Raw genomic sequence first — 27,628 nt, 5'->3', positions numbered from 1 at the left:
TAATTCTTTACAACAGCTGGCTTGGCCCAAAAGCTTCACATGAAATAGCTACTGAACTCATTGCACAAAACCGCAAGTAAGTGGTCAAAATAAAACACAGGATAATCCCACTTTAAGACCTGATGTTTCTCAAAGCAGAGTTGTAAACAGCAGTGACTATTTATCCAGGACAGTACTATAGCCTTTCACAGTGTCATCCCATTACTTCAGGCGTATCAGCCTCCCAGAATTTTTCTTACCAGCAGGAAAAGCTTAGCCTCAGAAGAAACATGCAGGTGCTTTGCATCACAATGCAAATGAGAGAAAAATTCTGTTTTGTGACAACACAGCTCTGCAAGCAGCAAGCTCCTGCGCTCTCAGCTTCCATTAGTGGCAGTCCCTACATGGGACAGGCTGCTCCCTGCAAACTGGCAACACTGCTGGACTATGATGCCTGAAAGAAAGGGCTGCCACAGACGCCGTTGGGCCACCCCACTCAAGCTTCAAGGCTCAGGTGAGCATCCCTCGCCCAGCTTGGCCTCTCACCCTTTTCAAGAACAGCCTAGTCCCAGCAGCACAGGTCTTTCACACAGACTCTTAGAACTAAGATTGTCTGAACATACGTGAACAATCACACAACATTTTGGAAGAGAAAGCACACTTGTCCTCCTCACCTTATCTAACCCTCACATACTTGTTTTAATTTGCTGTGTGCAGATGGGTTTCCATGTCACCAACTGCTACATTTTACAGCTGTAATATGAATTTATAGTTTGGGAAGCTCTTTGAGAAAAGCACTGCACTAAAGGCAATTGATAACTGTTTGATGAGATAACCCAGACTTCACTGCATTTGTTACTGAGCATATGAGAACACAAGACTACAAGACAAAAAGCCCAAACTGCTTCAGAGAACAATCAGCTCTGTCCACCTCCTTGGTCTTTGCTGGTACTCTGAAGTTTTGATATTGCAAGATCAAGGCAGGGTAGAAATGAAGCCATGAGATTCCCCGACTTACTCGTCAAACACTTGGGCTGCTCCGAGCTGCTCCATCATGGAACAAAATCTTTTCTCTTCATCATCTGCTGGGTCCAAGTCATCTGACCAGCCTGACTCAAAAGTCTCCTCATGTCTGGAGTGATCTGTGCTCCCAGATCCTTGACACAATTCAATCCCTATTAACTTCCCTGGTGGAAGGAGAAGGGAAGAAGGAAAAAAAGGAAAGTCAAGTTGTATATCATTTAATTGTGTGCTATTTAAATGGCAACCTGACACAGCTCCATGAGAAGCTGCCTGAATGCTGTTATTGTAGAACACAGCTCTTGGTCAGTAAAGAGCCTCCATTCTTACATCCTGAGCGATGTCAGCTTCCAATCTGCAATGCTGGGGCTGAAACAGGCTTCCAGCCCAACAACGGGCTCCTCCGGCACTGCTCAAGCCCGGGCTGAGATGATATACCACCTGCGGCCTTGGACTCTCAGCACATGAAACATTTGGCATTAGCTCACTTCACTCTGGTGGAGGGGCACTGGGGTCCAGTTGCCAATCGTCCCTGGTCAAGGCCCACAAGGTCCCCCTAGGACTGCAAGCCAGGCACTGAATAGCTCTGTGCCTCAGCTTCCCCAGCCAAAAAAAATGGGGTGGTGGTGGGAGAGATAATCACCCTTCCCTTCTCACGCGTCACATCTCTTCTGATTCAAGCGCTGCAGGACAGGGCTGCCTCTTGCTAGGAATGTGTACAGTGTCTGAACAAAAGGCAGTTAATCTCTGAACACCCCCTCCCGCCCCATCCTACGTAAGGATGGCTTCCAGCTATCCAGATCCTGTTTCACGCTGAGACATTAATGCCATGAGAACTTCCTGCTCTTCAAGGAATGTGACAAATATTGGCACTGGGGGACAAATTCTGCTTAAAGAAACAAATCAAGCAATCCTATCCAGATCCCAGCCCTAATCCTGTATACAGAGACCAGGCCATCATTAGGAACTACCCTTCCTTTCTAAAATATATCTGCTTGGTCCAGAAGACAGAGGTGATATCCAAGCCACAGGGCCAGGTGCCAAGGACTTGCAGAGCATGGATGAGAACATGAAGCTGCTCTTAGAGGAAGAAGTCCAAAGCCTGCGTACCTGAAGTCACTTTACCCCACCACTCCTGGCTCCAAGCTAAATCTCATTACCTCACCCTCTCTATTAGCTACTTATAAGGCTGCGAGGAGTCATCTGTAAAAGAGAGTGCTGAGGTTTTATTTAATGTGAGCTCCTTTTCCCTCCCCATCTTCCCTCTGTCTGTGCTCTGACACCAAGGACTGTGCCCAACAAACAGGCAGCTTGCCCTACTGTGCTTCCTTCTCCTCCCAGGCAGCTATAGCTTCTCTGTACCCTGAATGCCTGCTAGAAACCCGTGAGGCTCAAGGCCACTCCAGTCCAGCACAAAATGCAGGTTGCTTGGATTTGCAATGTATTTCTCCCGATACAGGGAGTATTGCAGAAAGATGGAGGACCTGGAAGCTTTTCTCTTACTCTTAAAACCATGCGCTGTAAAAAAAAAAAAAAAAAACTTACAATGTGGACAGACAGGCCTTACTCCAGCTTAAAACCTGAAGGCTTGGACAGTTAATTAAGGAGATGGGCTTGGATTAGGCACTTTGAACGTCTCATAAAGGAAGGATCTCATAAATTGCTTTAAACAGCAATATACCAGGGCAAACTTGCAAGTTAGAGGCAAAGCCTGAAAAGGATTCAGGGAAGCCAGACACAGTGTGACCATAAGGAAAGAAATGCAGAAACAAAGTGTTTTGTCTAGACTGGAGTAAATCCCATGGAGTTAGGCTGCCAACACAGCCCAACAACTTGTTCTGTTTCAGGCTTAGTCAGAAGGGTCAGCCAGGATGGTTGGCACAAAGAGAAATCTTGCCTGCCTACGCCAGCAAAGGCACTGACGCAGGTGCTCTTATGATGCCTGTCCATGGCTATGGCTGCAGCAAACATCCCAAGCAATAAGATTTGGAAACAACCAGGTCACAGTACAGAAGGTACAGTAGATACCAAGGTGCCCAAATGGCACCCGTTCACCTTCCACACAGAGCAGGGCAGAAAAGCCCATGCTGTCAAGATGACTTGTTTCTGAGGAAGCACCAGACAACAAGGCTTCACACCTGCAGCAGGTCGTCAGGTACTCTGGATTTGCGCATTCCCAGAATAGACTGGCCTGAGACAAAGCTTTCCACGTTTATTCTGAGGAAATCTTTACAGCTTCTCTTTTCAGGGGTGGCTGTTTCTGGTTATTCAAACTGAAGCACCAAAAAGGCACCCCTCATTGGGAGAAAGCCCTTGGCAGCTACAATCTGAGCAACTGGGACATAGCAACTCGAGAGCCTCCTTAATCATTTCTGAAAATCCTAGACCACATATGTCTATGTGCTGTGTTCTGATTCTGATGCCAGTAACTCCTCCACAGGTCCAGGCAACCCGACTAAGGAAGGGGTAAGGGGTGCAGGCTTCCTGAGAGCTGACAGCCAACTAAGGCAACTGAGCACCCACAGGTAATTATTGCTACGGTCACCCCTCCTCCTTCATCACCTCTCGCACTGTTTGTACTGCTGGATGATGACTTAAGTATAGGATTAGCATTCTTCTAGTGTTTAGTGAGAGAAGCAAATCTAATTTGTCACTGTGTTATCCTACTAACAGGACTTCTACTAACTCTTTGGACACCGTTGCATAAACCAATGGGATAGAGACAGTTGCCAAGAAGCATATTTCTGTCCCCTCATAAAACAAGGGTCTTTGTCCAAATGAACAACTGTTGATCACACAGCCAGATACACACTGCAACCATCTCCAGCAAGAGAGGCTCAGAGCCTGGCTCTACCATGTAGACAGATAACAGCCTTGGAACAAGCAGATGCAAAGCCTCAGGGAGGGGGACAGCAGGTAAAGAGGCTATTACATACACACCTCTCTCCAACAGTACTCATGTAAACATGGGGCATTGTGCTGGACAACTGGTATGGCTTCAGCAGAACAACTGTATCTTCTGCTTTCTTGCCAACATAAAACACCTTGACGCAGACAGACTTTTTCCTACCTCTGTTTTTGTGCAGTTCTTACCTAGTCCCATACTGAACTCCACAGGCGTCAGGTATCCATTATCGTTCTGTTCCAAGCTGTCAAAAACAGTCTCCAGCTGCTCAGGCGTAAGGGGGAGTTCATTCTGGAGCCTCTACAGAGACAGAAGAAAGGACAAGATGAAGGCGTGACTCAAGTCTTCCACGTGACTCGCTCTGCCCCTGCTGTCCCCAGCGATGTGCCCTTATAGCAGTGCATCCCAGCCGGGATGTGACAGTCTGCCAGGACAGCTGAGTCATGACACAAACGCCTGTTTGGGCCCACTGACACGGCAATGCTTTCCATTACTGGATGATTCAACCAGGATTGCACAGAGGGAACCTCAGCTTATTTTGTTTGGAGGGAGCTCAGCCCTCTTCCTCCCCCCAGTTCAGAGCTGCTCCCTGTAGGTCACTGCCTGCCTGCCCACCCACCGCTCTGACCCAGGCGGCTGACCCATGGGCCCACTAGTCTCCCCGGGCACTGCTCCGCCTGGGGGAGCTGTCAGCACGGCGTGGCAGGTGCCAGCTCCATCACTGCTGCCAGAGCGGGACCACGGGCTTATGATTTGGGATCCAGAGTGCCTGGATTCAGTTCCCAGCTCTGGCAGGAAATCCATTGCAGATCGTAAGCAAGACATTCAGTTCATGTCTGAGTTAGCTTTCTTCTGTCATCTGTCTGTTGGGATTGTATCATTATTCCCAGTATACAGACAAGGAACAGACAAATTTCCCTTTATAATAAACGTGTATTTAGCATGAAGGGCTCCCCTACAGAGCTTCAAAATAACAAGTACAGCTAAAATCCCATTACTGTCTGTTAAACACAGAGCTGTAGATAAAGCTTAATAAATAGCTATTAACATAAGTACACAAAATTAGGCATCACACAACCCAAAACAAAGTGAGTCTATAATTAATCCAGCTTTTACTTATTAAACAGGTCCTGCCAAGTGATAATTATAGATGGAGAGAGAGATTGGACAGAGGAAAAATAATTCATATGTAACCTTCCCAATAAAGTAAGTTGTTAAAACAAAAGACACAAATAACTAGAGATTCTGTTGACAAACACTGTTTTAACAGAAAACACCAAAATACATTATTCTAGAGAAAAGTTATAATTCAGGCCTAAAGTGAGTTTTTGAGGTAAGGCTTTAGCCATGGCTGAAATAATAATAAAAAAAAAAAAACAGAGCTTTTTTTTGTTAAGGGGCTGGTGGATAGTTTCTCTGTTGGTAGTAGTTTTTTGTTGTTGTATTTTTTTACTAAACCAAAGTGTCTACATTTCCAGATCTCCCATCCATTCTGCTGCATGCTTAATGTTTGTAGGGACTGTTGCAAAGATTTTGATGTTATGCATCCCTTAAAAATTTGCAGTTGCAGTCCCCCTTGTCCTAAGAATTTTGGGGACAAAAAAAATTGGGATTTTTGATTCCTAGCAGCTGGCTGCAGCAGAGTCCAGCTTCAGGAAATCAGAACACACAGCGCCCATACACGTGCCCATGCTTGCCAAGGTAAAGACATGCCACGTTCTACCCCCCTTCTGGCTCCCATGACTGTACAGCTCCTCTTGGGACGAGCTGTAAAGGGGAAGGAGCTGTTAAAGCTGGATGGGGAAGGATTTTCCCTCACCTGCATGTCCACCTTGGTGATAAAGCCCTTCTCGTCCTTGTCACACAGCTGGAAGAGCTCCCTTGCCTTCTCGAACATCTCCACCTGCACATCCTCCAATTCACTCATTTGGCTGGAAGGAGAAGCACCAGGAGCCACCCCATCCTCCTCGTCTCCCTCCTCTTCTTCCCAGTGGCTGTATCCCAAGAGCGCTCCTCTCCGGTTCTCCATCTTCTCAAAGCCTTTCCCCCCAGGGCAGTGGCAAATGGAAGAGCTGTGGGGCAGGAAACAGAGAAACCCCAGTCAAACACGCTCCCTCCACCTCCACCCCACGTATCACCTAGTTGCATGTGGTCTGAACGAACAACATTCAGCACCCATAGCCGTGACCGAGGAGTAGGCGGAAAGAGAGACTGTAAGCAGAGTTTGCCACGGAGGCACAGTCCCTACCAAACAGAGGTGTAACTGAGCCTAACACAGAGGGATAACTCGGCACACTGACGGCCTCCAGACCTCTCATCTAGCAAGGACGCTTATTGCCACCACTCGTCCTCTGGCTCAGACCTACAGGGAAATCAGAGATCTCTGCTGGCAAAAGCCAGGCGCCAAGGGAAGGTTTCAGCAGAGACAAGAGGATGGGAAGAGTATATTCAACTCGTGGATAACTCTGCTTGTGCACACAGCAGTACTGCACATCTGCGGAGACGTGGGGCTGGAGCACCACAGGCAGGGCCAGCTCCCAGCTCTCATACAGCTCCCTGGCTGCCTCGGCTGGGACACTTCTCGCTCGCCCTCGCCAGAATTTCCCACCAGTTTCATCCTTCAGCCCTTTGGGGCCAGGTTTTCACTCCACATGCTCTGCCAGCTGGGAGAGCACAGGCAGCGCACAGAAGAGACACAGGAAAGCCCTCAGGAAGGCCCTGAGCCCTCAACCGGGGAGGGGGCTGCAAAGAAGGCACACTTCTGACCCAAACACAGGCAGCAGGACTAACAGGAGGGTAACAGGAGAGTGTCTTTCTGGATGCAGAGGTTCTTCAGCAGAAGAGAAAAAGCAGCTTCTGAGGTTGTGCACACTACACCCCACTGCTCCGATACCTGTGCTCCTGCTCTTGGTTTCTCTGGTAATAACACTACCTTTTCCTCCTCCTGTTGCTCATTTGTGCCACCCTCAAACACCAAAGCTGTATGACAACTCCAAGAGCGCAGAGCGGGACAAAGGCAGAGAGGAGCAAGGTCTGTGCAAGCGACAGAGGAATGAGAAGGAACGTTTCTCCCACCACTCTCCCACCCAGGTCCCCCAACTGACCTTCCACCTCTGACATTCTCCTGTTAATGTTTCCCAAACAGTAATTTCATCTCATGTTATTACAGCACAAAGAAAGGTCAGAAAATTCCTACACTGGGATATAAGATGGGAAAAATTTAATAAGCTGGGCATTCCTGCCCCTCTTGCCTCCCAGCCTCTGTTTTGAAAGCTCATTAGCTGCCAAACAGAATTTTAATCTGAAATGTTCACCTTTGAAGGAAGGAAACTCCATGATCATGGAGACATATCAGATGCCAAAGAAAATAATTTCCATTATTTACAAGTACCTGAAACAAAAAGGCAAGGAATGAGAGCACCCCTCTAATACAGCACTGTGACTGTAAAGGTGCGTACAATACATCCCTACCCCAATCCACCTCCTGACATACTGATCCAACATAACACCCTCCAGACAGCTTGTCTTCAGCAACACCACCACTTTTTAAAGCCTTGCTGCACTGATTGTGTTAGACTTCTCCTTCTCCAGATCTACGGTCTGCACTGCAGGGCAGAAGTGAGCTGTGCAAGCAAGCTGAGAGCAGATTTAAACAGTATGAGCCAAGGAGGGTTTTTTTTTTTTTTTTTTTTAATCACCAGGAAATAAAAAGCCATGTACAGATGCCGTGATAACAGCCAAGTTAATTCTGCTTGCACTATTAGTGCACTAGAAGGATAGAGAACATCATGGCTGAGAAGAATGTCACAAGCATGAAACGTATGAAACTAATACAAAAGGAGAAGGCAGTTATGTACTGTGATATTTGACTCTGTTTATTACTGCTGTTTGGTGAACTAGAGGGTGGTTCTGCTCCAGAGAACAACTAGTTTGCTTCACTCCCCCTTTCAAGTGAGTATTTTTTCAGGGCACCTCAGTTCAGCATCACTTGAAGAAATATTTATTTGAAACACTACAGAGGACAACCTAGAAATTAGTACTACACATATGCCTTCTAGTCAGGTAGTCATCCCAGGCAAGCAATGAACACAGAGCTAGAACTCAAGCTTTGGGAATCCTGAGGGTGAAAGAAGGAAAGAAAGCAAGAAAAGGGTGAAAGCAGGGGGGTGTTTCTTTTTCTCTTTTTCCTTCTCTCTCTCTTTCTCTCTCTCTCTCCCTCTTGCTGAAACCTTCTATTTCATATTATGAAGTCAACACAGCAACATCTGGAGACTAAAGCTTGATTCTATCCCTTTAGTTGGACAGTCAGCTTGCTTCTGATGGCAAGTCTGTACATGGTAGTAGTAAAGAAGCTAGACAGAACCCCAGCTTCATTTTCATATTTTAAGTAAAAGTTGCAAAGTTGGCCTTGGGGGAAAAAAAACAAACCAAATATCTTTAGCTGCATAGATTTTACAGGTGATTACGGTGAGGAGTCACATAGCTACAGCAATGAGTGGTAATTATCAGCTGCTACAGGCCATCTTGCTGAAGGTCTTTGCTAGACCCATTTCTTCCACGCAGACACAGTCACAGCACAAGCAGGTGGGGGCAGAGGCAGACACAGAATAGGAGTTCAGAGGAAGAGTCATGACAGGATTGCGCAGAAGGGGCAGAATGAGAAAAAGCAAAAATATAACACTGAAAATGCTGTTTTCTGAAACGTCCCTCTCGCCATCCAAGAGATACTGAAGTCCTCAGCAGTAAAAAAGACCTTATTTTCTTGTTAGCAAGTTCATCATTTCTATTTCAAAAGCCAGAGCAGCACATACAGGTGATGTCTCCCCAGCTCTGCTGCAGCAAAAAAAGGTTGTATGAGGAGGATGTTCTGTTCTCTCAGAGACACATTACATCCCTACCTCTAGCATCTCCTTTTATCAAAAGCCCAGCTGTATTGCAGATCTAAAACATTAGCCGAGCTAAAAGCCTCTTTGTTAGAAGAGTTGGGGACCAGACATGGACATGAGTCTGAAAGGATTCGACTCATGCACATAAAAGACCAAGCCCATTAATTCAACATCCAGCATCTCTTGTTCAGGCTGCTTCAAGCAGCTTGAAGCCAGATGTGGCTCTCTCAAAGGCAGGATGACCTTGCAGAGGAATAAAGCTGCAAATAAGAGAGCCCAGTTAGCAAGATACAGTGCAGCTTTCAGATGGACTTCTCTCCCAGAGGACTTTGACAGAGAAGTTCTTCTGCATCCCCATTTGTAAGGGCATGGTATTTGCAAGGCATGGTATAAATGAGGATGAAGGACGAAGCAGAACCCAATTTAACAAGGGCTATCAGACCTTCTCCAGGTAAAAACTGTCACTGCAAAGAGCGGGGGAAGCAGTTTTATTAGCAAGATAAAGTACATAACCAAATGACAACCTCAGAAGAGGATGAGTTCATGAGACTAGAGGGCCTGAGGACCGGTTCCCAAGAGAGAGGCCAGCAGAGCCACCTGAGGGAGAAGGATCAGCTTCGTGATAGCCACACTTGCCTGACATAGGTGGAGGAGGCAGAGAAGACAGGTACAAGCACTAATGTTTCTGGTCAGCCAAACCTGCTCCCATGGTGGGACATAAGCCAAGTCAGAGCACACCATCTCGCAGTGACAACCCCCCAGGTTGCTATAGAAGCTTCACAACACAAGACCTGCCAGGATTCATTTTTCCAGATCTCACCTGACAAGACAAGATAGTCTTTGAGACAATACCAGTTAAACATTAATTTCCACACCCAGGCTGGTGTCAGGACAATCTCTATACCTTGGGCTATTGATTTCCATTGTAAGAATATCCCTAATGGGTCACAGCAAAGTTTGTGTAGCCCAGCATCTCGCCACTGTGGAGGTGGCCATGAACGGCAGCTGAGGGAAGAGCAACAGCAGGGCAAGCACAGAAAAGACTTCCCTGAAGAACTCTGCCAGCCTCTACCATTTTCCGCTCTGGGAAATTTTTGGGCCAGAAGTGCCATGTGGTTCTTTCCTGAACAGATTTAGCTTCCAAAACACTTGTCCAGTCTCTTTGAATTTGAGTAAAAATATTTACTGTTCACATGAGCCCTGTGATGGGATCAAGAGCTGCTGATAGAAACCAGCTGTCTGCTAGAACCAGAGGGTGTTGACAAAGTTTCACAGGATTATTCCAGTTTTCTGTGTGCCTGCTACACAGTTTGAACTGCATCTGCTCCACAAGAGACAGTGTCCCAGCGTCAGGTCAAACAAGTGTTTCCTGCCACCTTCACACATGGGAATTGTGGCAGAGGGACACAGCTCCTCTCCCAGGGACTGGCAGACCTACCAGGAATATGGACATGTCAGGGACCCGAGTGCACCAAGAGGCTCCGATCATCCTGACCAGCCTGTAACCACCTCTCTGGGTAAAGTTCTTCTGCAGCTCCTTCCTCCCTCATCCTAAGGGTTTGGCTGCCTGTGCAGGGGCCTCCACTCATGCATCCACTGCCCGTCAGCTCGGGAGCTGCATTTAAGCTCAGGCACTTCCCTTAGTTATGCTGTAGCTATGCCTTGAACCTTACTCCTCCTGACTTGCTGAACTGATTTTCTGGTTTGACCTCAGATCTGCCTGGTCTCTATGGACTGGATCACTGGACTTTTGGTTACCGTCACTGGACCTGCTCTGCTCTTCTTGCTCAGGTCCTGTGGGCCTGCGTGCTTGTCAGCAAGGGCACTGCCCTGCCTGCTTTGCCATCACCCTCGGCTCCCAGCTCCCCTTCCCTTGCAGAACAGGCAGCTCCTGCTACTTCCTGACAGGAATCTCCCTGAGGGATGCTGGCAACATTTGTGGCCTTGGCAAGGTCAGGGAGACAGATGAATGGCCTGATACAGAGCCTGAGAGAGGGCCAGTCTTCAGGACCAGTGGGATTACATCAAGCATCTCCTGTCATGGTACATGCTGGGACCCAACAAGCAAAAATTCATCTGCACCTACAATAAAACTTCCAGGCAGACAAGGTGCAGAAAGCAAACACATGTCATCTCAGACAAAGCGTACAACTGGAAACTCAGCTATCAGTAAAGGTGGCCAACATTGCCACCTTGCATTTCCACACAGAGGTAACTCAGACCAGCATTATATACATGCATATTTTAACCACCTGAGACATAAATGTGTAGTTTGTCTTGTGCAAAGCTATGCCAGAAAGTCAGCTGGATCCTATGGGCAAGGCACTCGTTGGGGAATCACAAGACCTGAATTCTAATTCTGACTCAGCTTGCCATATGGCCCTGGGTAAGTCATGTCACCTGCCTATGCTTATAGCATCATCAGTTCCTCCAATTGGATTCTGATGCTTGTGACAGCTGGCATTTTATTTTAAGACTCAGTTCCTGGAGACAGATAATTACATGAGAAACTCAAGCAGCAAAATAGTTTTAAAGTTTCATAGCTTTAAAACAACTTGAATGAAGAATCTGAATGCACTGCAAATCTCAACAAACAGAAGACTGAACCCAAGGTGCTGTTCCCAGAAAGGGAGATAATTTCTTTCAAGCTAGTGTTATTGAGTTATGGTACTCTACTTATTGCTTTGGAAAGCTTGGTGTTATAGTAGTAATCAATGTTAAAGAGGCAAAGAAAACTGATGGTTAAAATGCTATCTACAGTTGAGCCCTTATCTATGTTACCATCACCACCGTGTGCACATGACCACATTGGTGCCCTTTTGCAGCCTGATGACAAGGAGGAAAGGAAAGAGGGGAGTACAGCCAAGTTTTCCAGTCGGTCCTCAGATGACCTCAGTCACCAGCAGGGCTCACACAGCATTCCAGCAGTCCTGCGAGGATGCAATACAATGAATCAACAGTTACTGAAAGAGGAAAAACTAAGCACAACTTGCTAAGTGGCTTATCCAGGATTACAGAGCAAGTCCCATGCTTAGGACCCAGAAATGCGGGTTTTCGTCTTCCTGTACTATGAGTTTTTGGTGACATGGTGGTGGAAGAGAATTTTAAAGAAGAATCCTTATAGGTAACATAATAGGTACCTAAGGTGTACCACAAAACTGAGTGCTTAGATACTTGCTGAGAAGTTTCCCAAAAGAGATCCTGCTCTATCTCTGCCTGAGACAGTATAATTAGAAATTAAAAAACCCACACTAAAGCTAAATAGTTAAGCCACTCATTCAATAGATCAGAAGAACACACACCCTTTCCTTTCTCTTCCTCATGCATAAAACAAGTCTTGCAACTTTAAAGGAAGCCTGTAACACATCAACAGATCCATTTGTTGCAGAAAGCCACTCTTTGGACACAGCAAGATGCCCAAGGAAATAACGTGCCACAAGCTAGGACCACCCATTCTTCAAGCAAAGCACACCCAACAACTTTGCAGGATCAGGCCTATATAGGAAGGAGGCCACCCAGCAGGAAACGTAGGCTTATACAAGAACAATTAAGGAATTCAGCTTCATCCTTCACCGGCAAGTTTAGGTGTGCACTGGTCATGCCAGGCTTCTCTGAAGCAAACATCAAATGAGCCAGGTTTGATCCCCTGCATTGGGGGATGTAACACAAAGAGGGGGAGATGAAGGGCCGAGGTAAGGTATCCCTGTAGTACAAGACAGTTGCTTCTGCAAACCACAAATACAGAGCAGAAGCTCTCTGAGATGTGGCAGGGTACAAAGTGTGTGTTGCTTGCTCATGAAATTGGCACATTATCCAGGAGCAGTGGAGTAACAAGTAGGTTTTAAAGAAAAGGGTGATAAAAGTTGATATAAAATGGTATAAGGACCCATAAAAATGTATGTCACTTGTATTGTTTATTCTGCCTCCCTTTCTCTCCTGACACTTTGGAAGCAAATAATTACTATAAAAACAGTACCCCTCATAGGACACAGTCCCATGTACAGGTGATTTGGCTGTCAGACTTTATAGTAGTTTGAGATACAGTGATCAAGCACACATATGTAAAATCTTTGTTGCATGCAAAAAGCACATATTCTGAATGTGTTGACAAAACTACAGCCATACAAGTCTCTCTGACCAGGTGAACGTAGAGGAGAGGTCTTGCCAAAGAGCCACACTGATCCCTGTGTGGAACTTGCTTCCACCCAGCCTGAATTTCCAAAAGCTGCTCAAAGGAACTGCACACCCGTTTGGTGGAAATGGTTTCAAAAGGCTCTGCCACAGTGTCTGGAAAGGCTGGGAGGAGAGCAGAAGGAAAAGTTATTTCTCAATATACTTTGTACAAAATTAATTTTGCTCTTTCCCTTCTATAGGAAATTTGTTTCCATTGTTTGGAATCTGTGTGGGTGGTTGTTGGGTTCTCCCTTCCCAAAGGGAACCACAGGAAAAGAAATACATTGAAAAATTAGAAAAACATCAATTGTTTTGTGAGCGGTTTTTCTTCAAAGAAAACGAAAAAAAACCCCACACACCCTGGGTAGACAGCCTGAAATCAGGTGTAATACCTAGAGCTACACTTCTCTCCCTCCCTCTCTCTCTCTCTTTTAATTGCCTGCACTTGATTGTATCCCTTTAAGGAAATAGGAACGAATCCAGGAAACTTTGTGTTGTTTACTCAGCAGGAGATTAGCCCAGCTTGATAGCTCTGAGCTAACCCATGCTGCAATATTTATGGGTGACTACATTATGGGATGTGCCACTAAGATAAAGAGGTATATCCCAGAAATATGGAAAGGGCTCTGTCATTCAGAATAGACTGCATCTTAAAAAAGGCCCTCTGCTGCAATTCACTGGTTCCCTCACTGAAGTTCAGCAAAGAGGACCTCTTCTTTATGACTTGGCATGCCAACTTCTCCATCTGTCAGAAAAAAACCTGCCATGAAAAAGCTTCAGTTTGATGCAGACTCTATGCCCCTATCTGCAAGTGGTAGGAGACCGGTAGCAATTCTTTTTTTTAATTTCAAGACATTAGAACAAGTGACACTGTTAAACTGCACTCACCGATGCTTTCTGAGCTTTCTGATCCAACAACACAACAGGAAGCACCAACACCTGATGAGAATCATTAGTGTAATAAGTCTTTAATACAGACAGGTACCCAGAGCATACCAGAACAATACTTTTTCCCCTGGAAATCTTCACAAATACTTTGTCTCCATCACACCTCCACACCGTTCCTCTGCTCTGCCTATCAACAGAGCCAACGACACTTTGCAGTTCTTGCACACTAGCACAGTGTCACAGTATTGGCATTGCAAACACTGAGGGTGCATGTTTGTTCTGGAAGCACTCTTACTAATCAGGGTTTTGGCTTTATTAGGTTGTTTTTCTTGGGGAGAGGAGAGGGAAAGCATGAGATTTTTTCCTCTAACAATATTTGGACCAAAAGTTAACTCTCAGCAACTAAAAACAAAACCCAAACCACATTTTTTCCATATACAGCTAATGATCTAGGATCTGTCAATATAACTAGTGCACAGCTGATTTTTCAGAAAATAAAGAACATACCTGCAATAAGACATGACACATAGCAACAGCTAGTTTAAAAAAGGACTCATTTCTACAAGTTCTTTTGTTTTCTAAAGGCTTACAGGTTTCCCAGAACATTTTTTGTTTGTTTTTAAAGAGACAGAAGAGAACATTGCAACATCTCATACATACAACACAAGACCTCAACTCATATATCACAATGGCAGCGAAACAAAACCCAGCACTATTATGTCTTTTGGCTGCAAGAGGAATAATTCCATTGTACTTCCACAGATTGGAGATCATGCTGTACATCCACAAAGGACACGATTAGCCAGGAGTAAGTAAATACCATTCACTTAGGCAAGTAGAAAAGGCTATGAGCAGCATCAAATTTCCTGCTGATATCACTGCTGTTAATGTTCTACCGTAAATATGTGATTTAGCAACACAGAGGCAATCGGCTCAAGAACCTTAACTGAGAAAGACAGGAAATTTTAACTGCAAAAAGATTAAATAACCTTTATTCCCATTAGCTGAACACTGTTAATAGTGCTGTGAAGTTGGAGGTTGACGCTGCTTTAAGTACAGCAGCAAGTAGGTGGATTACACTGGCTTTACACCAAGCATGTCTACTCTACTGTAAAGTGCTCTGTTCTCTCGGTGATACCTACTGGTAAGGCAGGAAAGAGGCAAACAAACTTTTTTTGCCACCCACATACGGAAAAAAGGAGGCAAGAAGACAGAGGGCTTAGCACTTAAGATGAGACAGCTCTGGAATGCTATGATTCAAATTAAAAACCAAGCACAGGGAATCCAGGAAAGGAGATCCCCTCTCTCTCCTCCCCTCCTCCGTGAGCTGGTGTGGCAGCCAGGAACGTCCCATAAGGAAGACGAGCTTCCTTCAGACCTAAGCTGTCACATTCAAAGCTCTTGCAACAGTCGTTACTGGAAATGAAAATCCAGGGCATTTCCTCGGCTTGTTTAACTGAGCGTTCCCGGGGATTTCCTCCAAGTGCTGCTGCCTTACCTGCCCTTTGAGCAAAGGGAGTGCTTGTGTGCAGAGCAGGTCACAACAGGGACGACAACCAGAAGTCAGTGCAGTTCTCCTGGGCTTGTGCCACTAATTATCGAACAGCTAAAATGTCATCCAGGAAAACTCAACACATGACGAGCACTACCTTGGCCGCCGCAGCTCAGCAAGGACACGTCAGCAGAACTGTCGTCGTTGCGATTCCTTTCACATCCTAGCAGCACCAGAAGCATTGGTGCACCAGGCTCGTTCTCTGCCCTCAGGAACCTATCATCACTGCTCAGCCATACTCAGGGTCCTGCAGAGAAAACTCACACCAGAGGGAGGCACCCCTCATTCCTGTGCTGGTGTAAAGCTAAACACACTCTGTTAGTGTCTTTGAAGGACTTCAAGGGCTCCTCCCCCCCAAAAAATTAGGCAAAATAAATATTAAGTGGGTAAAAGTTTCTAATGGGTACACGAAGCTTTAAATTGCTCTCAAGTTCTGCATGTAGCTAATTCTCAAATGGCAGAGATAGTAAACAATTGTTCCAAGTTACTGTCTTCTTTAAAGAAAAGAATTCAGGAATGTCATATGAAACTGGGAGGCGGCAGTTGCACATTGAACACAAGGAAGCACTTCTTCACGTGTCACTGGAGTGTGGAACCCCCTGACAGAGGATACTGTGGGTGTCACAGGCATCCAGGGGGTGGAGAAGTGACTGATTTTTCCTTCACTGAGTTCGTCTATAAAGGGCTACTAAACACAAAGTGCCTCTTTTTGGCTCATATAATCTCTAAGCCACAAATAGCCAGAAAAGTATACTAGAGAAGCGTTGTTATGCATTTACCTTGGGAAGAATACAAGAAGAGAGCATCTGCTACTAGCTACTGTCGGAGACCCAATGCTGTGCTTCAGCCTGGCCATTCTCCAGTATGAATAGAGGCTGCTTTCTCATCAGCAGGAACCACAGTCATAAAATGTGGAGTTTTTTGCCAAAAGGTCCACAGAATTTTCTGCATCTTCAAAAAGGACAGTCACATGAACTGGACTCAGGATACTAACAGAAAAAGGTCAGTCTGCTCCCCACAACTATCCCTTCCACCAGACCAATAACTCAGGTGCCATACTCAACTCAGACCTCCCTCTAAGTCCTCCAATGCCAGCTGTGCCTGTGAAACGCCAGAACAAAGCTTTTCCTGAATTTCTCTTCCACCTATGACATCCACACACCTTCTCTGACTTCAGCAGGAATCCTCCTGCCCTGCTGTTATTTGTCCAAAATGTTGCTGCAAGCTCACTAAGTCAGTCACCCTCTCTAGGCATCCTTTTACTAGTTCTCATCTCTGCCATTAAAGATGCAAGTAACTGGGGTTCACTTTGTGAAGGAGGCCCTTCATGATCCATCTGCCACCCAGCTTTGGGATGCCGAATGAGAAAGACGTTGACCGCTGCCTCTAGCTGGCCCCCAATCCTGCTCTGTCACTTCCTCATTAAATTCCTAACAACCACCGCTCCCCTGAGCTCAGGACAAGCTCCTCCTGGCCAGCTGCAAGGCTTCCTCAGTCACTTCAGTGTCCTCTTTGCACAAAGCCTAAAAACCCTGTCAATCCCATCCCAGGTGCACTGGTACGCAGTGGTCACAGTGCTGTTTCTGGGCTACCCCAAGTCTAAGCTCATGGAAGGGAAGAAAAGAGCCTTCATCTTTGTTGATCGAGATCCTTGATCTTGAAATTAACCTTATACGAACAAAAGTTCATAGCCTCATGTTTTTCCTCAAACAGTTCCCCCGTCACACACACAGTGTTAAAATATCACACCAGAACATCAGACCTTTAAGTCCCCTTTCTAAGGGGGAAACCCCGCTTTTTGGTAAAGCTGTTCACAGGCACCGCACTCACACTGAGTATTTCATACATCTGACAGACAGTGATTTCTTCTCCAGCTGAGCCAGCAAGCTCTCTGCAGCCCTTGACCCGGCCTTATACAGAGGGCTGGAGGTGCAGGGGGATGCATGGAGTTCAGCCATGCTTCCCTCATCCCAGCAAATTCACCTCCAGTCTCCTGAGAACTGGGCACAGCGATCTCAGCACCACAGTCTCTTCTGGGCTGTGTGTTTGAGACAGGACCAGGAAGAGAACCTCTCCCTTGCTACTCGGCATCTGCAAGATGGACATAGAGGGCAAAAACTGTTTGCAAAGATTAATGAGCAGGAATGAGTAGGGAGAGGATTTCCAGACAACACAGCTCCCTGGAGAAGCCCCTCTGTGGCTGGTGCTATACCAGTTTCACCCACAAGCAATGTATGGGACCCATGGACAGTTTGACCTTTCTGCAAATGCTATTAAAACAACAAACACAGCTGAGGCAGCTGGGCAAAGCCAACTTCCCAGAAGACAATTAACCCTTTCTCTGCCTCGCAGATATGAAGCCGGCCATGTACACAGGTGCATGACATTCAGTTACCCCGCAGCTGAGGATCCACCCTGATAACAGTGGGTATAAATGTAAAGCTTCCCCTCTCTCTGTGAACTAAGGAGGTGCTGGCTGTGCTATGCAAAACACTTTTCCTGAAACGCCAGATTAATCTGTGCACTGGAAAAGGATTAAATCCATTTCCTGAGTACAGACATTTCTCAGCTGTCTGACCACTGAGAGGGTCACAGGTGAGGTCCTGGGTCCAGGGAGTCAAAACTCCCACTTCCTCCCCCTAAAGAAAAGACAGACGCTAGTTTGAATGTCCAAGAACCCCAGGATCTTATGCAAGATATCAGAAATATCCTTTCCCTTTCTCATTCAAGACACAACACAACAAAATATTAAAAGCCACAAATTTTTTGCAAGACAGAAAAACAAAGAATGTTTTAAGTAGCCACATGCCCTGAACCTCTCCTCCCTGGAGCAGAGTAACCTGTGGAAGTGAACGGCACATGTTCCCTGCACGCAAGGCGCAGCTTAGTGCGAGGAGAGATCAAGGCAAGGAACAACACTAGAAGTGAACCCAAAAGCAGCCCAGGAGCAGATGCTATCTACAAAGCATATTTGCTCAGCTACCTCTGTTCAACTGCCACAACTGTTTTGGGTAAAGCGAAATTACTGGGGAGGAAATATCCCCTCTCTGACAAAATCTGTCACAGAGCCAGAAGCTCCCAGTAGCAACACTGACATAGGATTAGAGAAAATGGGGATGGGGGGAAGGAAGAGAAATAGGTGTGCTTGGGAGAGAGAGTGGAATTTTTTCTGACAAATATTTTCAAAGAAAACTTCTGAGTTTTCACAAAGCATGCAGCAAAATATCCTTAGTCTTTAATCCAACCAGCTCAAGACCTTCATTTCATAAGAAAACAACTCAATCTCACATATTGTAAGAAAGCATTTTCTTTACTTTTGAAAATACTGCCATTGCAGTGATTACTGTAAACCAGCAATTCCCAAACCAGAGATCCACTAGTTAGTTAAGCAACCTGCAGAACCATATCAAAACTAGGAGCAAGCATTTTCAGTTCAACATTTGCAAAGATCTTGGGCAATTCAAACTGAAGAATTAACCATCTGTTAATTAAGCATCTCCAGTTCTTCTAAATCAACAGATAAAGAATGGAAATAACCACCATTTTCCATAACAGTATACAGTGCCACTCCACTCAGTAAATTTTTGTCCTGTTTCTACACTGCTTCTTTAAAGCAAAAGCAGGAAGTCAGAACAGAAAGTTCCTAGGCAGAAACTCTGCCAAGACACAGCAGCTTGCAAACCCGTTCAGTCTCCCTTCTACTCAATTCCCTGCCCACAAGAGACACTTTCTGCACTCCCCTTTCCCCTACCTCACAACATCATTTCTTCTCTCTACAGGTCCAGCTCTCCCCAAATACCTCGGGAAGCAGGATGGTTTCGTCCCCCTTCCCTGGAACCGGCAGTATTCCACACCAAAATCCAGTGAAGAAATAACACCGCCACTGTAAATAGAGGATCAGAGCAGGTCCACACCAGGAGGTGTGGTTTGCAATGCTTCCTACGCATCTCATCCCCCTTCCAGCAGAGGCTAGTGGCAGTTGATTCAGAAAGAAGTACATGAAATCCTGCAAATACGTTCCTCAGGTAAATTCTTCATAATCCTATTTATCTCATGTACAGTTGGTGTGAAGGAGAAGGGCTTGTGTCTGAGCTGCCTCAGACAAGATGGCAAGAAATGGTAAGAAAGCAGACGATCCTTTATATCATGCTAAACTTACACACACAGCTAGAATTTCTCGGGGAGGGCAAGTAGCTTGGTGCCTACCTCCCATCCAGGCTTAACAAGGGCAGGACTGCAAACTGCCCTGTGAATCCTGCCTCAAGTTTGATTCCACTTTTCCATAGCTGGTTGTTCACCTGTTTTACGAAGAGAAGTATATAGAGCTTAGAAAAAAGGAACGGTAAAACAGAACATTGAAGTGCAAGGAACATCCCTCCAAAGCACAGTAAAATAGCCTGTGCTATTACAGCATGTGCCCAAGACTCCCATTAAAACAGCCATAGAGGCTACCCTATGCTATCACTAACCAAAGTACCCCTTCATCCCACAGTACCACCAAAAAGGAAACGAGCCTTTCCCTGCCCTCTGCCAGTTTGAGATGCTGAATGGGGGTGTGGGTTTGTCACTCAACAGCAGCTTCAAGGCCTCCAGCTGGCGCCTCAGCCGCGTCAGCTCCCATTAGTGAGGCCTGAGGACTTCTCAGAGGATGACAAAGGAAAAAAGAGCACGCAGATGCTGGCAGGCCAACTTTTCATCATTTGGCATGGTTTCATCCCCTTTGCTCCCTCCCACCCCAAATGCCTCTTTGCATCAGCCCTCAAGGATAATATTTGCCCAGCAAACAAGCCTTGGTGTACGAGTGGTGAGTGGGCAGGCCCAGCCTCTGCAGAGCACAAAAGAAACCACTCTTCTGAACATTTCCTGCTGAGAAGACTCCAGTTGGTTTCTGAATAGCAGAGACTTCATCAATCCACAAATTATATAAGCGGGGGAGTTACACATAGCCCCATCCTCCCAGAGGCAAGCGAAAACGGGATTTGCGGAAAGCAAAGGTAAAGGCACGTCCCTCCTCCCATACTTTTTAAGATGATCATTTCACAACCCAGACTCAAAAATGGAGGCACATGAAGACTACCACAAACTGCCACACTTGCCTTTAATACAGTTGGACACTAGCTTTACCCGGGCCTCTTTCAGGGAGTTCATTGTTAATGCAGGAGGAAAGCATGGAGGACAGAACTAAAAGGGGAAATGCTGCCACAAAATCCCCTTCCCAAACATTTTCATTATAGGAGGGCAGCAGGGTGACTGGACCAGAACGCCTCCTTGTGCTCCCAAAGGTGAGGCAGCAAAACTAGGAGGAGCAAAGGCCCTACGTTAGCAATCATTAAAGCACGTTAATACCTCAGCTTCACAACCCAGACTGCCGCATGGCCCTGCAACGCGCTGGCCCAGGCCACCGAGGAGGGCTCGACAGTGCGGGAGGGCAGCCCTGCGCCTCCCTGCCTGGGAGCTTCGCCTCTCCTCTCTTCTCCTCACGACACTGGCTCAGCTTTGTGCAAGCCCCAGGACCACACATGCTTTGGGGCAGGCTCTAGCAATGCAGCCAAGGTGAAAAAACAGATCGTCTGCGTTACCCGCCTCTGGCAAACGATCAGGAGAGTTTACTCACCGTTTTGTTTACTGTTGTGGCAGAGGTGATGCTTAACACTGAACTGCGGTCTCAGCTTGCGCTTCTCATCTCAGCTGGAATTTCTAAAACAGCACAAAAAGGGGAACAAACTGCTCTTCTGCACCTCACAGCCTGTCTCTAATCTCCTCCTGGAGCCCTTTATAAAGATCCTCTTAGTACTGACCAGAACAAAAAGCTTAATAAACAAAAAGAGGGGGAAAAAAAGCATTTTGGAGCCACATATTAATGAAGCCTTAGCATTACATGGATAAAGGTCAGGAAATACAGAAGTTATGGTTCCCATAGTGATGCTAATTCAACCATATTGCACATCCTGTGTATTTAGTGGTACATGTTGAAAAGAAAAAGGCTTTATCCACCGGTGCCAAAAAGGTTTTTGATTTAGTCAAGGCACTGCCCCCCCCAAGTTTATTGTTCAGAGAAGTGGATTTTCAGATAGAATTGGACTGAGCCAAGCTAAGCATCATTATAGCCTTCCCACACTTAGGGCAAGAGCAAGGGCTCTCAAGCATGATTACAGACTGAACACTTTCATTTTATTTGCCCAGCCTGAATAGAGGAAAAGGAACCAGGCGTCAGAACAGGTTGAGTCACCAAATCACAGTCTACAGTGATTCTGCACTTGGATGCAGCGGGGAGGTGGTAAGAAGAGAGGGGGGAAAACAACCAACCCATCACACATTCATAGCTAATAAATGTCAATCCATTTCTTTAAACACTAATTTCTTTGATACCAACAGCTTGAAATATCCCCCCTGTCTAATACCTCACCTCACAAGTTTGAGAGACCAGGTACAAGCAGCATCACCACAGAAAGGTGAAAGGGGATAAAAAAAAATCTGAAGGCATACTTAAAAGAAATGTGACGTGTTCATACATATATATGTTTTTTCAATTTGAATATAGACACTGCACACTTCTTTCATATTAATGTCAGTGAACCGCAATATTTATTAGCTGAGCTCATGTTCTTCCAACACTGTTCTCTCCATACTCCAGAAGTAGCATTTTTTGAATGCAACTTCTCTCTCCCTGTGTTTGGAGGTGATGTAGGAAGCGAATGATGTGTACAAACAGACATTAATCGTCTGGAAGCTATAACAGTGCCTGAAGCTCAGGAAATTTTGTTGAAGGCAGGACTGAGTAAATATTCTAAGACAGGCTTGTTCATTTCCTTCCCTATGGATCCTCCCTTCAAGACAAAGAGATTAGAGAGGGGTAATATGGGAGAACAATCCTCTTAAGTACCTCACAAAAGGATGGCATTATGTACTTGAACACAATGCTTTACATTAGACTTAAGCTGGTTTATGAACTGCTTTGTATTAAAATGAACAGGGAGCTAATAACGATACACCAAAGCTAAGCTGGCAAGAACTATTTATGAGATCACCGTGAATGAAACAGCCATGCTGACTTCTCTCCAGCACAAATCCATGCGCTGCTGTGCTCACGTAGCTGCCGAGATCTTACCTTCGCTTTACATAAAGCGCAGGTCACTCTTCCCAGAGAGAATGACGACAAGTGATCCATTTGCATTTAGCAGCTTAGACTGAGCAACCAGATTTGCATGGGAAGCAAAAGACTTTTTGCGCCAGAGGAAACATTTAATCAAAGCTTTTGTGCATCTGTATCGGAGAGGGTTTCTCTTCTGCTCTAGAGACAATGCTACGAGTCTAAATGCCAGTTTGGGTGGAAGGGAGGGTAGAGCAGAGGTCTTGCAAATTCCTGTAAGAGGCAAAGAGGGTGAGGAGGATGGAAGGCAGTTCTCAAGCCCCGGAGCAAACTGTGCAGTGGGAGAAATGTATGTGTGTTTGTGGGGTGTCTGCGTGCGTCCTTCTCTCCTCCAATAAATCTGAATCCTTTCCCCAGGCCCCATGAGATGAGCCAGAAGGGCAGAGTTCAGGACAACAGATCACCTTCAGAAAGCAGATAGCTAAGAGAGAGGCTCGGCCAGTGCTGCTGCTGAAGAGGCCCTCAGCCTCGTTAGACACCAGGTTATCTGCGCAGCCCAGCTCAGAGGACACCAAGCTCACTAGTGCTGCACCTCGTGGAGCTGCAGCAGCTCCAGAGCCTGTGGCAGAAAACAGACCCAGGTGCGTGCAGCAGAAGCCCTTCTGCTGGCAGCGGTACTGGGTGGCTGCTGCTTGCCTGCTCCTTCACCCCTCAGGCCCGGGCTGTCGCCATCCTGCTGGGCACAGCCCCCACCGCCCCACCTACCTTCCCCTTTGGGCTCCAGCATCAAGTGCCTGTGTTTTAAAGAGGCTTTGCAAGGAGAGATGTGCAGGCCTCGCCGCAGGAGCAGCTGCAAGGCCTGGCTACTCCTCACCGCTGCACAAAGCCCAGCGGCATCGCGCCATACCTGCCAAGGCTGACAAGGATCCAGTCGGGCTTTATCTTATCTAAACCATGACGCTTGTCTTAATTCTTGGGCAAAGCTCAGAACTGCTGTGTCTCCTAGGAGGGCGGCTGGATAAAGGCCAACGGCCAAAGCTTCGATTTCAGTGACAAGAGGAAGGCAGGCAGGCCTGCAGGCTCTGCTCGCCGACCTGTCCCACCTGAAAGCCTTTGGCCCACGAGCAAGAGTCACAGAAGGAACAAGGCTCAGAAGTATTTACGCAGCTCATCTCACCACCTCAGCTACTGCTGGCACAGTCGTACAGCTCACTTTCTCTAGACACTGTACAGTCACACTGGCCGTTGCCAATAGATAAGGCACAGGCTAGCTGATGTTATGTTACAGGGAGCCAGACCATTTGTCCGGAGTGGAGATTTCCACATCTGTCATGCTGTCAGCCTACGGGTCACCTACAGCTTAAATTCTCAGCTGGAGACAAGCTTAGTCTCCTTTTCCTCATTTTACAGAGGGAGAACCAAGGCAGATAAAAAAACTACCTTATTCAGAGAAGTTTTGCAGAATAAAATGGGAAAGGTATTCAGCTACCATGACACTGAGGGCCACAAGCAAGTTTTCTTCTAACTGTTATTACATGTTAGATGTACCTCCAAGCATCCGCACCTCTCCTCACTCGTCCCCCCCCTTCCCCAGCCAAACTCACTCTGGGTATTCAGGGTTTACAGGCAGCAGGAGAGTCTGCAGGCTGTGTTTAACCCCTTCTTTTCCAGGAGCTGGACTGACTTAGCTCCTGTGGGACTTGTGGTTTTATGTAATCCTTAAACATCCTTCTGAACTAGACAGTCCCCTTCATGGGGACAGGGCTGTTAGCTAGCGCAGGAAAGTTATATGAAGTCTTGTGCCAACACAGAGATTAAAACTACAGAAGCAGGGACAACAGCTCCTCCTTCAGACGACATCTCTGCTAAATTAACTGGAATCACACACTTCATGGTCCATTATCACAACTACAGTCTGACTAGATAAAAAGAAGGGATGATACAAGACTCTTCCCCTGCAAACTTTTATTACTTGACAGTTTTTCCCCCCACCCCATTATACCAATCAGCTGAGAGCACTGCACCATGCCAGAGCCATGTACCATGCCCCACTTCCTCTAAAACAAACCTGTGATTAAAGTCACAGTCTCTAAGAGCACAAGACAACACTTTCCTCTGTTTTAGTGCTGTGTGACACACAATAAGAGAGAAACACTCAGTGAAAAAGCCCACAGGGATTGCAGAGCATGTTCTCCCAACCTGAATAAAGCATAGGAAAGCCCAGCATAGCTCAGGACTTCGTTTGAAAGGTCGCAGGATCATAACCTATGCACAACCCACAACAGCTATTAACGTGGGGCTTGGCATCATTTCCTCCCCAAACTCACAATATTTGTTATTCTCCTCCAAGCCCCAGGTCCTGCTGTCAAGTTAAATACTGAGACTGTAGTGTTCCTGCCAGCCTATACAGACATGCAGAAATCGGAAATAGTAAAGAAAGCTCAGCATGAGAAAACAAATCAAGGAAAACTTCAAAAAACACTTCAGTCATCCCATGACACATTTCTTTGAAGTCCAGCTGATGATTTTTAAATGCTTAGGGCTGGCAAACTTTTTGAACATATGGCCTGAGAAAAGCACACAGTGCTTCCTACCACAGCAGAAGCACACAGGGAATTTGCAGCAAATCACTTCAGGGAGCCTTGTGCAGCTGCAGAGGTCAGGTTTACTTAGCAAAATGTGCAGTTAGGTACATGCATAGGGAAATCCCTCTTGGCAGCAGCCAGCAAATTAAAGCTTTAGGATGCAAGGTGGGGAAAAGAAAACCTTGCTTCGAAGATATTAAGAGAGGTAATCAGAACATCACTGAGCAGCAGTATCTCCATTTCAACCTGCCGGGCAACGCCCTACCTCAAAGGATACGCAGTGACAATCAAAGGACAGAAAGCCTTACTAATTTTTTTTTAACACTGCTCTTCTGATGCTACAACAGAATGGATCATTCAGGATTCAGATGTTCGAAGTAAAACAAAAATTTCCACCTCAGTCTTTACATAGACAGCAAGCAAAGGTGTCTGGCAGGAACAGGGAAGATGCTGCTCTGTTCAGTGGGAGAAGGCAGAATTACTGTAGCTGAAGTTTTCTGTCACTTCCTTTAACTCCAAGATGAGCTTCTGCAAGTGGGTGAAGAGAGGTGGGAGGATTCAGTCCCCAAAGCAGCCTTACCAAAGCAAAAAGATTTAGACAGTGAATAACACATGGGCTATATTATGGAAACCAGACCTAGTTTACTATCCATGAGGATCAATATTTGCAAAGCTCTCTGACCATGAAGAACATCAAGCTGGCAGCTGTGCCCATATGATTCATATTACTGTCAATTGACCTTATCCCATTAATTCATTCTCTGAGGCTGCCTGGCAAAGTCACGAGTAACAGCAGACACCAGAACTGTCTGTCTGCTGCTAAAGACAGCTGCACATGGAGCTGTCATTTACAAGAAAATCTTTATAGCACTAGATGACAGAGTCTGGATTTATTATAAGCATCAAATCGGGGGCGAGGGGAGAAATCTTCCCATTTGAGAGGGACAAAACAGCCAAGCAGACTTTTCATATGGACAGTTTACACTACCCAACTTAGCTTGCCACCGTCAGCAGAGAGGCCAAGAGAATAAAGATACACTGGAGATTCGTAATAAAATCGTTTGCACAGAAAGGCAGTTTCAGACAGATCTTATACCATCTTATGATGGATCCCAAAACTATACCTCAGGCCTCACATCTGTCTCAGTGCAGGATTTAGGCGGATGCCCTGGCAAGGGGAGGATTTTTCCACTCCAGGCCATTGCAGTTTCTCAGTTCATCCTCTGGACCACCTGAATTGACCAGTTAAAGAACAGACTAGACTGATTATCAGTTTCATCTAGTATAGCAATTTCCTTAGTTGTCAGGAGATGTGTACATATTTAAGAATATATGTATATTCTTACATATATACATAATTTATAGCATTAAATATAGCTCTAAAATATGAAAAAAAAAGATTGGAATTCTTCCTGAAATTTGGGGAATTAAGGCTAGAGATTACAGGTTTTCCAAGAGTCCCTTTATGCACAACAGCCACCTTCCCAACATCTCCATCAGAATAGCCAAGGATTCAAGGGGTCACGTTTAAACAAGGAAACCCTGTGTGGATTATCATGTCTCCTCAGGCTATTCCTGAGCGTGGCTGTTTTTCAGTATCCGAGGCTGGCAATCACGGGCCTCTTTTTCCCCTTGCTACTCTCAGGAAGTGCTACAGGAAGGATCCGAGGTTAAATACACAAGTTCACCAAAGTCATCCCAGGAGCATGTTAAAGAGAAAGACTCCGCAGTTCAAAGGCAAGGCTTTCCCTTAGGAGAGGTAGGGCTCCGGCATCTTCTCCTTCAAAAGAGAAGGAGAAGTGGCGCTAGTCCAGCTACCATAGAGACCCATTGCATCATTATTGTGTAAGAGTCACCAAGGTTGCTCCCACGTGCCCGATACTGTCTGCACCTGGATCTTGGCAAGGAAGAACATTCCCCAAACAGAGGATACTGGGGGGGGAAAAAAAAAAAGAGGGGAAAAAGTAAAGGAGAAATACCCATTCAGGTCAGCCACTTGCATGCAAGATGGAAACTCCGGGACTGCAAACTCCTCAGCTCAAAGCAGAGCAGCAGAGGAGGGCAGCAGGCGCGAGGGACCGAAACTCCCACGCCCACGGCCGCGCAGGACGTTCCCCGTCCCCACGGACATAGGCAGGGCTGTGCTGCTCACACGGCGCGGCACTTGGCAGGGAAGAAGGTTTGCACAGGAATGTGAATCCGTATCCGTCTTCCATTAGGAGACTACCGACAGCTGGGGAGGAGGCGGCTGGATAACTCGGAGCCAGCCAAGACGTTCGCGGCGCGCAGCAAGCCCTCGGCTCCCCGCTCCCCACACGCTACCTTGCCGGCTTCTGGACAAGCACGTAGCAAAGGCGGCTGGTTCCTGCGAAGAAACAGCCAGAGCCAGTCAGGCCGAGCAGCGCGGTGTCAGAAAGCCCGCGCAGCAGCCGCAGAGGGGAGCGCTACCGCGGCGCGGGTCCGCCCCTCTCCCCGGCGCCTCTGGCCTCCTGCCGACCCGTCTCCGACGTGCCTGCGCCCGGCTGCCGCCTCCGGCCTCGCCGGCTTCAT

At 46.5% G+C, this 27,628-nt stretch overlaps 1 protein-coding gene across 1 annotated transcript in view; it reads right to left on the bottom strand.

Moving 5' to 3' along the window:
• The window catches only part of CRACR2B (calcium release activated channel regulator 2B), a 49,189-nt gene extending 21,561 nt beyond the window's left edge, over positions 1 to 27,628 (bottom strand). The window contains exons 1-5 of the mRNA XM_013949362.2: positions 27,565 to 27,628; positions 27,401 to 27,443; positions 5,724 to 5,976; positions 4,093 to 4,204; positions 998 to 1,166 (exon numbers count right to left, since the gene is read on the bottom strand). Coding sequence (XP_013804816.2) covers positions 998 to 1,166; positions 4,093 to 4,204; positions 5,724 to 5,976; positions 27,401 to 27,443; positions 27,565 to 27,628 — 641 coding nt within the window. The remainder of the gene's footprint in view (positions 1 to 997; positions 1,167 to 4,092; positions 4,205 to 5,723; positions 5,977 to 27,400; positions 27,444 to 27,564) is intronic.

The sequence above is a fragment of the Apteryx mantelli genome, chromosome 4 (assembly GCF_036417845.1).
Source record: "Apteryx mantelli isolate bAptMan1 chromosome 4, bAptMan1.hap1, whole genome shotgun sequence".
NCBI lineage: Eukaryota > Metazoa > Chordata > Aves > Apterygiformes > Apterygidae > Apteryx > Apteryx mantelli.
Note: the sequence above shows the minus strand (reverse complement) of the source record. Positions and strands in the feature narration are given on the sequence as shown.